Source organism: Littorina saxatilis, linkage group LG1, assembly GCF_037325665.1.
Source record: "Littorina saxatilis isolate snail1 linkage group LG1, US_GU_Lsax_2.0, whole genome shotgun sequence".
Classification (NCBI taxonomy): Eukaryota; Metazoa; Mollusca; class Gastropoda; order Littorinimorpha; family Littorinidae; genus Littorina; species Littorina saxatilis.
The window spans coordinates 63,562,346-63,577,498 of record NC_090245.1 but is presented as its reverse complement, the minus strand read 5'-3'; the positions used below and the strand labels follow the sequence as shown (position 1 = coordinate 63,577,498).

Genomic DNA, 15,153 nt, shown 5'->3' with positions numbered 1-15,153 from the left:
AGAATATCACTTGTAGTAGCTTCAGCACCCATACTCATACATTCACCATTACTGACGTGCGCTATTGGTAAAAAAAAACCACACCACTGCACACATTACTGCACAAACATCAAGGACAAAGAGGTGAACGATTTTGTTTGTATGTGATAGCAACGCACATTGAGCAGAAGAAAGTTGAGCTTTCGTTCCATGTCCAGGGTGACCCGTGATGCCAGGAAGTGTTTCTTGGTTGGCAGTGACATCAGCTGCTTGATTCCTGATCACAAAAACCTTTAGTCTGTCATTCATAGAATACGATCATGTTTTGAGTACAAAAGAAATCAACGGTTGCAACAAAAACCAAGAAACACACTCAATGAAAAAGTCACAGAATCAAAATGAGTGAATAATAAATCTTCATCTCCAATCATCAGCATCACTTCTACATCTTTAGACAGGAAATAAAACTTACTTTTTCACTTCATGACCATCAATACCACATTCGAAGCATGCACTACGAATGACTGATCTACTGAATGGCAGACTGAACGATAGTCTCCTGTACTTACCGGTAAAGCCTGGAGAGAGAGAAGAAGGACTGAGAAAAATGTCTCGCCACAGCTTTTCAAACTCTGATATTCTGGCCACAAGTTGAAGCAGACGGGCAAGGTCTCGTCCTATCACCAGGCACTCTGCCCACTGAAAAAAAGCATGTAAGCCAACTCTCAGCTGATCCCCTGTAAAAACGTGAATTGCCCATACCCTCCCCGATCCCCCAAGAGTTGTGAGGCAAATCAAAAGAAATCTTAAAACAGGAACCTAAACTAAATGAATAATCAGCTCATAAGATTTCAGCTCACATGCATATGCCACTAATATAAAGTAGTGAAAATAAAATACTTTCACTTTTCAAGTCTCAACTCCCCTACCCCCACCTCACCCCTCCAGCTAAACAACACTGAATAGTTAACATTGTTAACCTTCACCGTGCTTCGTGGGTCCTGGATGACCCAGAGCCTCACAAAATCGTCTTTATCTCTGAAACTAAACTCTAATCACCAAACGACCTGACCATTGCCCAACTTGTGAAAGATTATCTTTGTAAACAAACAAATAAACGATGACGTAATTTGAACCACACAGTCCGGATGATGTGGGTTGTGGACGAGCCATATGGAATCACGTAAGGAATTTTAGGTTGTTTATCCTTATTCGGATGGCGTGGGTCGTGTACGATCCATACTCTGCAAAGAGGCGGAAAAACGTTTATCCCTATTCAGATGGTGTGGGTCGTGTATGACCAATACTTTTTACGTTGAATCCTTCTTTGGAAAGTATGGGTCGTACACGACACACATCATCCAGACTGTGTACTCCAACGCGTGATGCGGTGAAGGTTAAAATGAAGACTTTTATTTCTCCTCCACCAACCTTACCCCACTGTTGACCTCCCCTATTCACACATCTCCATTCTCCCAGACTGTGTACTCCAACGCGTGATCCGGTGAAGGTTAAAATGAAGACTTTTATTTCTCCTCCACCAACCTTACCCCACTGTTGACCTCCCCTATTCACACATCTCCATCTCCATCCCCCCCCCCCCCCCCCCCCCAAGCGTGCTCCCCTGGGACTGCACCTTTTCTCTGAGTAGTGTGATGCACAGCTCCACCTCTCTCTGCCTCAGCATGGAGAATGCTGATTCTTTGTGGTCCACGATCAGGCGCAGGTACGTGTACACCACACTGGCAACCAGGTCCCGTGGACTCTGACTCTTTTCCAACCAAGGTCTGTAAAGAAGAGAGAACATGCCAGTTGGCTGATACCTTCACACAGCGTAACCATCTCGCCAAAGAAACTACAAAAGGCCCACACACAAATACACACACCATCCTGTAATTTGTAAAAAGAAAGGCTCTGCTATCATTAACTATCTGATTTAACAAGGAGCAAACTGGTGTTACATCAAAAAGGTCTGAGAGAGAGAGTGAGAGAGAGAAAGAGAGAAAGAGAGAGAGAGAGGTGTATATAGGCACACTTTTTTAATTTATAAAATGCAACTGACCTGTGATCCAAAAACGTGTCAAGCAGAGTCTCTATGAGCCAGATATTGCGTGATGATGTGTCACCCCCTGAAAAAAAGAAAACAGAAGAAATGACTTCAAAGACAACTTTGACAACTATTGTAGCATAAAACCATGGACCAGATTTTGTGTAGCAATGTCCTTTATGGTGTTTTTTTAATATCCCCAAACCAGCAATAAGGGATTTACTGTTTTCTTGTTTTCTCACTGTTTCTTGTTTGTGTTCATCTGTCTAACAGTTCGAGTTACATAGTTTTTTCTAAAAAGTCTGAGCTATGGCAATCAAATTTCATATACTTATTGCACAGAATAAGCAGAACACTGTGCCAACAATTCACCTCTGTACAAACAATTTCAAGGTTACTTCAAGTGCCTGAATACTTTTTGAGATATATATCTCTCACTTTCAATGACGTAGCTAAACCAAATCAGCTCCCCCAGGACAACATGGTACTGGTAGGCGGACGTACTTTTTAAATAAAGAATAATACTCACCCACAATACTCCGAAGAAGCCAAAGGTACAATTCATCAGAGTCCTTGACGGCATGCTTTATCAACTCTCTTGTCAGCCAGGTTATCTGTGTGCACACAAACACACAGACTGAAGTACATGCTGCATGTCCAACCAATATAACCAACAAGAAAAGCAAATGCCTTATACGACTCTCCTTCGTCATGCCCATTAGGCTTTTGTAGGTCTTAATAAAAGGAGGATTCCACTACCTATGACCCCCCCCCCCCCCCCCCCAAAAGAAAAAGCTGAAGCAGTTTGATAAAATAATGTTCAGAGAACGGAGTGATTGACACAAACTTGATCCTTATGTGACCTGACTGTATCAATCCATTTAGTTATTCAACCCTAAGAATATTTCACATATATATTCAAACTTACACAACCCCCAAACTCCTTCCCACCACCATTACTAGCCTGACATACTCAACATCCACCAAATTCTTTTTGAAAAAAGAGATTTTCTTTTTTAAAACAAGAATCATAATTGTAATTCAATCAAGTTGGTGTTTTAATGAAACAGATCCTGTGATTGGTCAGAATGCCCCAACTCATTAAAAATTACCGGTCATTAATTGTCGATAACCACTCGCTAAAAAAGCCATTAACCACCTGCTGGCGAGGCGCATTGATACAACCTCAACTAGTCTCGGTTAGCTTTGAGGGTCATTTTACAAGTAGGAAATATGAAGGCCAACGAAATACCGAGACCATAAGGTATGCGAAGTGATGACGTCGAATACGTGACATAAGTTGATGCATGAATTTTTCCGGACTACGTCAGTCAATTCCAAAGATCGCTTTTGTGATGAAAAGAATTTGTCTTCGAGTTTGCTGTCCAGAAACCCGTAAAAAAAGAAGGGAAAATGTATGTGAAAGAAAACAAAACAGGAGCAGAGTGATAAGATAGGAATACAGAGACATATTTCTCGGGACTTGACCGGCCTTGCAGGTAGGTGGACTGAAAGTAGTGTGTGAACAAAACAGAACCAATTCTGTCTGTTTACCATCGCATGAAAGCAGGAAAGAGATCGTCGTCAGATTGAATTACAATAACATTAACATGCTTCCATTTGAAACTTCTCTGTCTTCATCGTGGATTGACGCCCTCCCAAAGTCTAATTGAAGCCCGACGGAGCAAGCTTTGGTCGGGCGTTAATCCACGATGACGACCTCGAAGTTTCAAATGGAAGCATGTTAATGTGTAATTGTTACTCATTTTCTTTCCCAAATTGAGTTTTGGCTAGCCCAGACAAAATATGTATAAATACTCATACAATTGAGTTACCTCATTTCTGACACTATGACATAATAACATGAATGTCATCACCAAGAGTCTAGCCAAGACTGTGACCAAATCAAACAATGACATCATAGCTTAATGAGGTCAAGGGTTATATCCTTGATAACTCAGTGGACATTTTCAGTTGTGAAAATCTTTTCAAGCGAACATGTTCATGCTGGGACTCAGCAGACATTATACCCAAATTTGGCTTGTTTTGAACACTGTGAAATTTGGAGGCTTTTGGTCCCACAATAACTGAGAAAATCTGCATGTAAAGCTTTTACAAACATGACCCCACTGTGACCCCAAAATGTGACAGGGTCACGTCGGTAGATTATCAAACCCTTGAAGTGTTCAAAGTTTTAAAGTTCTATCTTAAAAAATGCCTGAGATAACATCAATGTTGTTATTATGAATCGAACATGACCCCCGGTGACCCCAACATTTGATGAGGGTCAATCAAACTTATGTCAGGTCAGAAGATTATCAAACCCTAGAAGCGTGCATAGTATCAAAGCTCTAGCTTTTAAAACATCCAAGATAACCTCAACGTTAAGTTTTTATGAAACAAACATGACCCCGCTGTGACCCCCAAATTTGACGAGGGTCAGCCAAACTGGTGTCAACTTGTGAGATCATCGAACCCTAATAGTGTGCACAGTTTCAGAGATCTAGCTTTAAAAACTTCCGAGATAACCTCAACGCTAAGTTTTTTGTACACTCACCAATTACTCAGGTGAGTCAAAAACTGTGTCTTTCTAATGTCATAGCTCAAGTATTCTCCTTTGCTATAATACAATAACCTTATATGTTACAAAAAATCTCATTCTCTCTAGAGTAGTCACTGAATCATTTTTGTCAATGATATTGATAAAAACAATAATCACCTGTACTCGTGTTGTTTCTGCCAGTTTGAGCCACTTGTCAGTGACGAGACGAACGAGCACAGGCACCACAGTGTTAAATCCATCCCTTGACACTAGCAGCATGTCTTGAAAACACTGCAACACATTCTCATCATTAAAAGAAAATACTGAGTGATACACAACCCCCAACCAGAACAACAAAGTAAAAGGAGTGGGATTGGGAAAAAAAAGAAGAGTGTGGTTGGGAACAAACAAACAAACAACAAAAAAGTCTGATGTTAGGGTATACATTTGGCTACAAATTTATACTACTGACGTAATGCAAGTCAAACACTAAGCAAAATTGCAAGAAAGGCAAGATTTGAGATACCCAAAAACCATGATCAAACGTAACCTGCCAAGAACAAGGAAGGACAAATGGAAACCTTTTGTCCAACAACTGGAATGTGTGTGCTCTTTTCCTACTCTCTTTAAAGCCTACCTTAGCAGAGAGACTTGGTTCAGCCAAAATGTTGTAGAGCAAACCCAGCTGAACATCTTTGTGTTGGGCTGGTCCTTTGGACACCTGCAACATGCGAAAATAACAATACAGGGATATATATATGGATAGACAGGCTTGGAAACCCACCTATCCTTATTTTACAAAGCAAAAGTTTTATGCAAATGGTGACATATATAAGTTTTATAACAAGTAATGGTAATTACATAATATTAATTTCATCTCCTATCAATATTTATTTAATCTATTCATACATTTCATGATTCCTTGGCTTTAGTGAATGAAGTACAATTTACATGTTTATAATGTATTCATTCATTTATTCATACATTTACTAAAAAAAATTTAAACTGTGAATTCTGTTATTATACAGTGGAACCCCTCCCCCCCCCCCCCCCCCGTCCTAACTTCTAAGACATGCTTTCTCAGATTCTCAGTTCACAACCTCTGTAAAGGTACCTCTATCTTAATTAAGAGTCCCTTATTTCTATTAACAGATTTTCTCAAAATGTTTATAGGACTTATAATAGGAGTTCCACTTCCACTGTGACAAAAAGCAGAGCTATATTTCAAATATATATATACAAGGCAGCACACAAAAACATGCATTATATACACTCACACTTTTGATACTGATAAGTGATAGTGCCCAGAGGGACTTTTTGTATTGGAATTGAACCACATATATATATATTATATAAATATATATATATCTGCTCTTCTAAGTTCTACTTACAAAAGCATTGAGTGCATCATTTGCATCCCTGTCTGACAGTCCTTTCACAATGCTTTGGTAAATCATGTTTGCTCGCTCCATCCGCTGAAAATGAATTAAAAAAATACATGTGATACATCATAATGACAAAAAAGTTTCAATGTCAAAACTGTATTATTTCATTTAAAAACTGTAATACTGTAATTCTTTTCAACAGAAATATTACAGATATTATTCACTGAATAATTAAGTTGGTAAACAACAGTCTCAGCTTTGACTTTCACTAAGAGCTAGCAGTGATGGAATCACTGAGTCAATTTTTAGGGGTATCATAACAAAAAAGTAGAATGGTACAAACTCTTACTCTTGTTATAGTCTGAAAGGCACAATGTTTTGTTTGATTATAACATTTTTGGTCGGCACTAGATAAGCCGCACTCATAAGAACCAATGGCATATCATGAGAAAGCACCACATTTGTGACAAGGGAACATTATTATATATTATTATATATATCAACGTCGTCATGGAATTTTGGCGTAACTTGTTCTAGACAGCTGTTCAGGAGAATACCAAAACCAATGGCATATCATGAGAAAGCACCGCATTTGTGACAAGGGAACATATCAACGTCGTCATGGAATTTTGGCGTAACTCATTCTAGACAGCTGTTCAGGAGAATGCCAAAACTTACCACTTAGTATTTTTATTATGAAAGTGTTAATAATCATATTTGTACCTGGTATGGATAGAAAGATAAAAAAATTTTAAATCATGTATTGTACATCGTACTTGAGAGAATATTTCTCATTGAGAATTACTTGGTCTAACTCTAAAGCACAAAAACATCAAAATCGCCAAGAATCGAGTTACGCCAAAATTCTGTGATGCCGCTGATATATTGTGCTGTGCTCATGAGGGTGCATACACAAGTGCATGTGATGGCACACACCAGTCTAGGGCACATAAGAGAGAAAACATACACACACACACAATCAGTGAATCACGCACAGGAAGAAACATCAGTCTATCATATGATCACCCTTTTTACAAATGAGAGAATAAACACACACACACACAAATTAAATAACACACACAATCATGACAATTAAATGGTGTCAGGTTCCACTAGTCTATGACACAGAACATAACAATTACAATAGGGAGGTAACCTGTAGTGTCGCAAAGGGCGTTAAAACCTTAAGCAAGGTTGGAAAGCATTTTTTAACAATAAGGCATTCAGCCAGTTTGGCCTTCAAGAAATGCTGCCGATTTTGAAATTCCATTCGCACACACACACACGCTGATGCATTGGCAAATGATCATATGGCACCAGATTTAATCTTAGGACAAAAGCATTTCTGGACCGCCTAAGCCTGCTTAGAGCTTCTTGCCTGAGACTAGAGTGAGAGTGAGACCATGTCCCATCAAAATTTGGTTGAGGGGGACAAATTTCCCATGATCTTTTCTCCCTGCAGACTATACATTCAATCAATGCAATCTTCATATATATATATTTAACTTTATTGTGATGTCAATAAATAACAATACGTTACCTCTTCTTCTGGGTCTTTGGACTCTATCACACTTGATATGAAGATCCTTGAAGCCGGCCCTTGTTTTGCTGACTGGTCCATCATGGTTGCCATTTTGAAGGTAGTTAAATACAATCTTCATCAAAAGCAACAACAAAAACGTTATTTAATGTCTCAAAAAAGGAAATTCGTAGCAGCACAGGAAATATCTTCCGTTGACAATGGATCCTTATCGTATTGACAGTTCTTGTTCTGTCAGAAAGTCTCAAAAGCAACCCAGTCTCCGATTGCTGTCTTCACAAACTCAATCACTAACAATGTCCATCTGCAGCACTCAAGAAAATCACTTTCCAAACCGATCAACTTGCGGTCGCGGTCATATTTTGGCAGAGCTTATTCCTCCTCGTGTCCTGTTTTCACCCACTGGGCTATCGCGAAAGATTACCAGTAGGGGAAGCAATCAACCAAAGACGAACTAACTTTCCACTACCACGACCACTATTGTTCGAATCTTCAGGTTTCCTCTGATGTCTGTTTGCACAGTATTACATTTCACTTTGCTTACTAATGGGTATCTGTTACTGATTCTACGCATGGTATGACAAATAGTTTGAAGGCACTGTGTGCATTTGGAATTGTCTTGCGTTCAGGAAGAAAAGTTGCAGGAAAATTAGATGACGTAAATAAAATATATATATAAATCTTTTAGAATAAAAGTATAAATCCAAATGGCAACTTGTTAAAACTGTACATGAAACTGGTCTTCAGAATGAAACAGACGTCGTGTGTAAACAAAATTTAAAAAAAGTAAACTATTTTGCGACAACGTATTCGGCACAGGCGCACTGGTATGTTGCGCATGATTTTGAAGGCTGTGCTCGGTCATGTTCCGCAGACGTAATCGTCTTGCGTTTGCAGTGTATGCAGTCAGTCGATTTCTACCAAATAGGGTCAGGGCCGGACCCAGGGGGGGGGGGGGGGGGGTTCCAGGGGTTCCGGAACCCCACCCCTGGAAAAAGTATGTACCTTGCTTTGAGTGTTGTTTTTTTTAGGTTTTTTTAAAAATAAATTTTGTGTGTCTCTAACAAATTTTATTCAATGTGAAATCCGATGAGAAAAAGGTACCCCCCACCAACTCACACTGACAGGCCTTAACCCTCAAAACAAGGCCCAGAATGCACCAGATTGCACAGATTTTAACCGTTTTTCAAAAATTTTCCGGGGGATCGGGAGCATGCCCCCGGACCCCCCTAGTTCAGCAGGCGGGCGCTTGTGGCTTCGCCACTTCGCTGATTTGCCCCCCCAAAAAAAGGAGGAACCCCCCCCCCCCCCCTTACAACTCATTTGGTCCGGCCCTGAGGGTAGAAGTAGAGAAAGAGGGCCGACTGTCGGTTTTCTGCACTGTGAAAGGTGAGTCCAGCTGCCGGCCACTCCCGCGACCAGATAGCGTGATAAATGGCCTGGGTTGCCTTTCGGTACCTAGAGTTTCAGCGGTGTGTTTTGGGTAGCCTAGTTTACTCAATCAATCAGTAATAATCGGTTGCACTGCATTCTGACATTTATTTCTAACACGACTGGTTTGTGTGTGTATATTACCTCTCTTACACTTAGAGAGAGAGAGAGAGAGAGAGAGAGAGAGAGAGAGAGAGAGAGAGAGAGAGACAGACAGACAGAGACAGAGACAGAGACAGAGAGAGAGAGAGACAGAGAGAGAGACTGAGAGTCCCTCTTTGTACCTTCATAGCCGGTACTGACAGGGGGCAAAGTTGAACCACACAAGCAAATTGCCACATATGATTTGCAATATTGATAAGGACTGACATAAAATCTGTAACTGTTTTTGAGTCTTAGAACTCGCACACAGAGCAAGATTTGATAACAAACATATTGAGAAGCAGGAAAATAAAATTAAAATGCTAGCCGCCACATTGGGCAATTTGGACCACATGAGGGTCACGTTAGTTGGACCAATAATGTAAACCAAGTAAGACTGAAACAAAGGACAACACATTTGACAACAATTTTCAAAGATAACAGAAAGGCATTACTCCGAATAACGTAGAATAGAAAAAAAATCAATTTTTATCATTGGGATTTTTCTCAAAAAGGAAGTATAAATCGTCCAATTTTTTCCCCGTTTATTTGGGGCTTGGGTTTTAAAAACAACAAGAAAATCAGTAGCTAGTGTTAAACAGCTGATTACAAGACATCTCACTCACGAGATGAACTTGAAACCCAACTAAACAATTTCAGCACTAGTATTGATGTTATTGTGACAGAGTGACCAGTCACCAATTATAGAGTAAAGTTTTTGTCATTGTCCAGTCTATAGTGTTTGTAGTTCATGTTGCCGATCGCTTTATGTTTTGTGTAATGCCATTATCTGTTCCAAGTTAAATTTTGAGATGCACATGTCCAGTCACCGGTAGATCCTAAACGCGCTTAGCCAGGCATGAGACCAAGGGTAGGGCGGATGGTGGCGAGAGAGGTGAAGGGACGGTGAATGTTTACCGTGAGCCGGGCTGTGAGCTGTGCCCGCCAGTGTTTAGCTCAGGCACCGTCGCGGCAGAGGCCGCCCTTAGTTCTATGTAGTCTTGAGACCAATGGTGGCAAGAGACTCAGACTCAGACTCAGAACTTTATTACAAAAGGATAAAGGTTTTAGGCAAAGCCTATTCTTCCAACCTGTCCTTTAAAGAGAGGTGAAGGGAGGGGGAATGTTTACAGTGCCGTGTGCCGGGCTGTGAGCAGTGCCCGCCAATGTTTAGCTCAGGCACCGTCGCGGCGGACGCGCCTCAGTTCTATGCAGAACACTGCACCCGCATTCAAGGAAACTGCACCGCGCTGTTCTGGACAACTGTCCTCACCTTCAAGTCAGAGGTGTAAGTTACACCGACCCTGGCGGCTAAGGCAAAGCCAAATGCTCGTCTCAAAACCGTATGCAGGAAAATGCAGCGCGCTAATCTAGCCATCTGGCCAACTGTCGTCCTCATCTCTAAGGCAGACTGATACCAAGAGGTGTAAGTTACGCCCGCCTTCAGGCTCAGGCATTTTCAAACGCTCGACTCAAGACTATAGCCGTCTGTGTCCATGTTCTGACTAGTCTTTGATCCTTTGAACTTAAGCCGCTCTCCTAGGAAGAGACGGGTAGCCGTGGTCAGTTGCGTAACTTTTATGGCCTAACCGGGAGTAGGCTATATCTTCCCAGAGGATGCTCTAGCCGTGTCTTTTGACGCGCCCCGATCAAAGCCTCGTTAAGAGGGTGTTAATTCCTTTGTCGGATCGGGTGGATCGCTGGCAGGTGGCCTGTTGTTTACCCCCCCCCCCCCCCCTTTGTGTTCCTCCCCCTTCCTCTTGTCTTACGTTTAACCAATGAAACACGGAACCTTAGCTCGGAGTGTCGTGGATACGGGTGGTTACTAAGATGCTGATTGGATGTTTGTGACTCGAGCTAAAGTTTGATTATGAATGTTCATGCTAGGGTGTGAGAGAGAACTTTGAGAACTTCGGAAGAGCGTGGACGTATTTTTTGTGTGCTCCACTAAACTCAGGAGATGTAGTCAACTTCAAGTTGTGTATTGTGGCTTGTAGCCACCTGCTTCGGTCGGGAGGCGACGAAGTGGAGGAGAGAAGAAGATGTTAAACACAGGAATAAAGTTTGCCATGCCAGTATTCTGCTGCTCAGTGTCACCATGTCATCTCAGTCTTGTGTCCGTGAGTGAAAGTCCAGAGAGAGTCCGTAACACATCATCAAGAAGCAAAACATCAGTTTCCCGAACGTTCTACATTCTTCTTCTAGTTCTGCGTTCGTGGGCTGAAACTCCCACGTACACTCGTGTTTTTTGCACGAGTGGAATTTTACGTGTATGACCGTTTTTTACCCCGCCATTTAGGCAGCCACACTGACGCCGTTTTCGGAGGAAGCATGCCGGGTATTTTCGTGTTTCTATAACCCACCGAACTCTGACATGGATTACAGGATCTTTTTTCGTGCGCACTTGGTCTTGTGCTTGCGTGTACACACGGGGGTGTTCGGACACCGAGGAGAGTCTGCACACAAAGTTGACTCTGAGAAATAAATCTCTCGCCGAACGTGGGGACGAACTCACGCTGACAGCGGCCAACTCTGGATACAAATCCAGCGCGCTACCGACTGAGCTACATCCCCGCCCAACGTTCTACATTATGATCATTGATGACATGCTGAAAGCTCACTTCAGCAGTACACTGGTCCAATTTTCACCAGCGTCGGATTTATTGGACCAGTGGTCAAATTTTCCCGCCGAACAGAGGTCCAAATGGGGCGTTTACTACTTGCATAAAAACAAACTTTGTAATGATATGCATTGAGTTCGTGGCTCTATGTAAGTGACACACCGCGGTGCTGCGAGTTGGCTCTCTTCAGTCTCTGCTCTTACCCTCTTTGTTTCTACTATACCACGTCCACATGGAATGGGCCGCGAGCCCACACATGGCGCTCTCATAATGGGCAATACGCTTGTTTATCGTTATTTTCTTACGTCAATCAATAATATCTTAGACTGAGGAGTGAATAGAAATGACCCCCACAAGACTTGCGGCTAAACGGTCCGGCATCTACGATCAATGTTCTACTTCCTTCTCGTGTAAACCAAGCATGCAAGCCACCGCAGATCAGTCCAGGCTTTCATTATTATTTGGGTTTTTTAAATCTTAAATAAAAATTGTAAATCTGACCCCGATATAGTCACATTTATTGAGTAACTAGATGAATACCCGCTTCGCCGGGTACCCGGCTTTACCCGGCTTTGCCGGGAAGAAGTAGAGCCGAATACCGGGCTTCGCCGGGACGCCGGCTTCGCCGGCGCACCGTACGAAGGAAGGGAGATAAACGTGCAAAACACTGGAGAAGATAAGGAAGAGTTACTGGGAATGGATGTACAGAAAAACCAAAATCGGTTCAGCGCTGCGCGCTGAGAGCACGTGTTGAAAATTTTCATCGACCAGATTGTGTTTTGGATCTACCTGAATATGCCCACCAAATTTGAAGCAGATCCATCGAGAACTTTGGCCGTGCATCGCGAAGTGACCGACCGACAGACAGACAGACACAGACAAGCCGTATACATATAGATATAGATGATAATAACACAAATTTGGATGTTTTTTCAGATTCGGTTGTTGAAGTTGTGTGTCGCACTCAGTCGATTGGATATTTTCTAACTTGTCTTCCATGTTGTCTCAGTTTCCATCTTGCGATCGATTGTTTGAGTCATGATTAAAAAAAACCAGTTTTGCCTTTTTATATTTAGTCAAGTTTTGACTAAATATTTTAACATCGAGGGGGAATCGAAACGAGGGTCGTGGTGTATGTGCGTGTGTGTGTCTGTGTGTCTGTGTGTGTGTGTGTGTGTGTGTGTGTGTGTGTGTGTGTGTGTGTGTGTGTAGAGCGATTCAGACTAAACTACTGGACCGATCTTTATGAAATTTGACATGAGAGTTCCTGGGTATGAAATCCCCGAACGTCTTTTTCATTTTTTTGATAAATGTCTTTGATGACGTCATATCCGGCTTTTCGTGAAAGTTGAGGCGGCACTGTCACGCCCTCATTTTTCAACCAAATTGGTTGAAAGTTTGGTCAAGTAATCTTCGACGAAGCCCGGACTTCGGTATTGCATTTCAGCTTGGTGGCTTAAAAATTAATTAATGACTTTGGTCATTAAAAATCTGAAAATTGTAAAAAAAAATAAAAATTTATAAAACGATCCCAATTTACGTTTATCTTATTCTCCATCATTTGCTGATTCCAAAAACATATAAATATGTTATATTCGGATTAAAAACAAGCTCTGAAAATTAAATATATAAAAATTATTATCAAAATTAAATTGTCGAAATCAATTTAAAAACACTTTCATCTTATTCCTTGTCGGTTCCTGATTCCAAAAACATATAGATATGATATGTTTGGATTAAAAACACGCTCAGAAAGTTAAAACAAAGAGAGGTACAGAAAAGCGTGCTATCCTTCTTAGCGCAACTACTACCCCGCTCTTCTTGTCAATTTCACTGCCTTTGCCATGAGCGGTGGACTGACGATGCTACGAGTATACGGTCTTGCTGAAAAATGGCATTGCCTTCAGTTTCATTCTGTGAGTTCGACAGCTACTTGACTAAATATTGTATTTTCGCCTTACGCGACTTGTTCTTTTATTGCCTCTTCAAATGCATAGGAAATTATGTATCCTCTGAAATGCTCGCAAGTAGCGCCGTGCTAAATATCAACTGAGAAACGAACTGTTGAGCACGATTGGCTGATAGTGAAAGTCAGAAAATAAATAATACCACACAAGACATGTAAAAAAAAAAAATACCTCCCCCTCTCTCCCGGGAATGTCCCTGTGCGCAAGGTCTTGAAACAGGTTATCTCCCTTCGACCATCGGGGGAACAAAAACCATTTCGTCTTCAAATCCAAAAACAAAGAAACGTCTTCATCGTTTGTGAGCTGTACTTTTATAACATGCACTTAGTGTTTCGTGTTTTTGAGTGTTGTGTTTTATGTATGTTTAGTTTTTGGTGTTTTTTGCAAGAGCGTACCTTTTAATTGTACCCTAAATTTTACAATCTCTTTGCGAAAAAATGAAAAGAGCATTTGATAGAAGCAGAGACATACATTCTATCTATGTCTCTGATAGAAGACACTACATGTTTATGTGTAGCCAACACACTGAAATTAAAATCTCCGCCATTGACCAGTGTTAGTCGCCAAGAAGACGTGGTTGTTTTCTTGGTGCTGATGCGACACTGCAACACAACCGCTCGTCCCACCTGCAGTCTTCCCCAAAGCACTGTGAACGTCTCAAAATCTACTTGTCCCGGCATGCATAAGCTTGTACGAGCATGTGTTTGTTCGTGCGCTCGCCATTGTGCCTGCATTCACGTGTACGTACATGAGTATGTGGGCGTATTGCTGTAGTGTTCTTATCTATACTTTGTATCTATCTCTAAAGTACAGGATACTTTCCGTTTTCCTGTTTCTCTAATGCAGCAAGCGTTTGGAGGTACTCCGTTGCGAAGATGACCAACAGTGGTTCCTGCAACGTAAAAGATCCAGATCCAGAGCCTATTGAGTTTGTTGGAGATCATTACGATTGAGGCGAAGTTTACGTCATCAGTAGCAACTGCGGCTAATCAGTGACAGGTGGTATTCAACCCAATAGGGGTTAGTTGGTTATTACTTTCTAGTGCGCCAGTGATGTATGAATGCTATTTATTTTTGTTTTTATCACACAGCAAGCTGCTTTCCTCGTGTATTTTTTATGTTCATTCATGTATTGTACACTTGGCAATAAATTATCTATCTATCTATCTATCGTCTCTTCAACCCAATAGGGGTTAGTTGGTTATTACTTTCTATCGTCTCTTCAACCCAATAGGGGTTAGTTGGTTATTACTTTCTATCGTCTCTTCAACCCAATAGGGGTTAGTTGGTTATTACTTTCTATCGTCTCTTCAACCCAATAGGGGTTAGTTGGTTATTACTTTCTATCGTCTCTTCAACCCATTGGGGGAAAATGAACATGGGTATGTCCCTTCGTTAAGATGATACCCATCCGTGTATTTAAAACAAGTTATTAATTTTGTTTGTTGGTAGCCTGTTATGATAGTTTATGACAGTGTCTTGCGGCTTGCTACTTGTTTC

At 41.3% G+C, this 15,153-nt stretch overlaps 1 protein-coding gene across 1 annotated transcript in view; it reads right to left on the bottom strand.

Moving 5' to 3' along the window:
- Positions 1 to 8,128, bottom strand: part of LOC138976188 (integrator complex subunit 3-like) — a 33,393-nt gene extending 25,265 nt beyond the window's left edge. Inside the window, exons 1-9 of the mRNA XM_070349037.1 lie at positions 7,494 to 8,128; positions 5,960 to 6,043; positions 5,206 to 5,289; positions 4,746 to 4,859; positions 2,556 to 2,640; positions 2,042 to 2,108; positions 1,616 to 1,766; positions 549 to 678; positions 159 to 256 (exon numbers count right to left, since the gene is read on the bottom strand). Coding sequence (XP_070205138.1) covers positions 159 to 256; positions 549 to 678; positions 1,616 to 1,766; positions 2,042 to 2,108; positions 2,556 to 2,640; positions 4,746 to 4,859; positions 5,206 to 5,289; positions 5,960 to 6,043; positions 7,494 to 7,586 — 906 coding nt within the window. The 5' untranslated portion in view covers positions 7,587 to 8,128. The remainder of the gene's footprint in view (positions 1 to 158; positions 257 to 548; positions 679 to 1,615; positions 1,767 to 2,041; positions 2,109 to 2,555; positions 2,641 to 4,745; positions 4,860 to 5,205; positions 5,290 to 5,959; positions 6,044 to 7,493) is intronic.
- Positions 8,129 to 15,153: the final 7,025 nt, after the last annotated feature.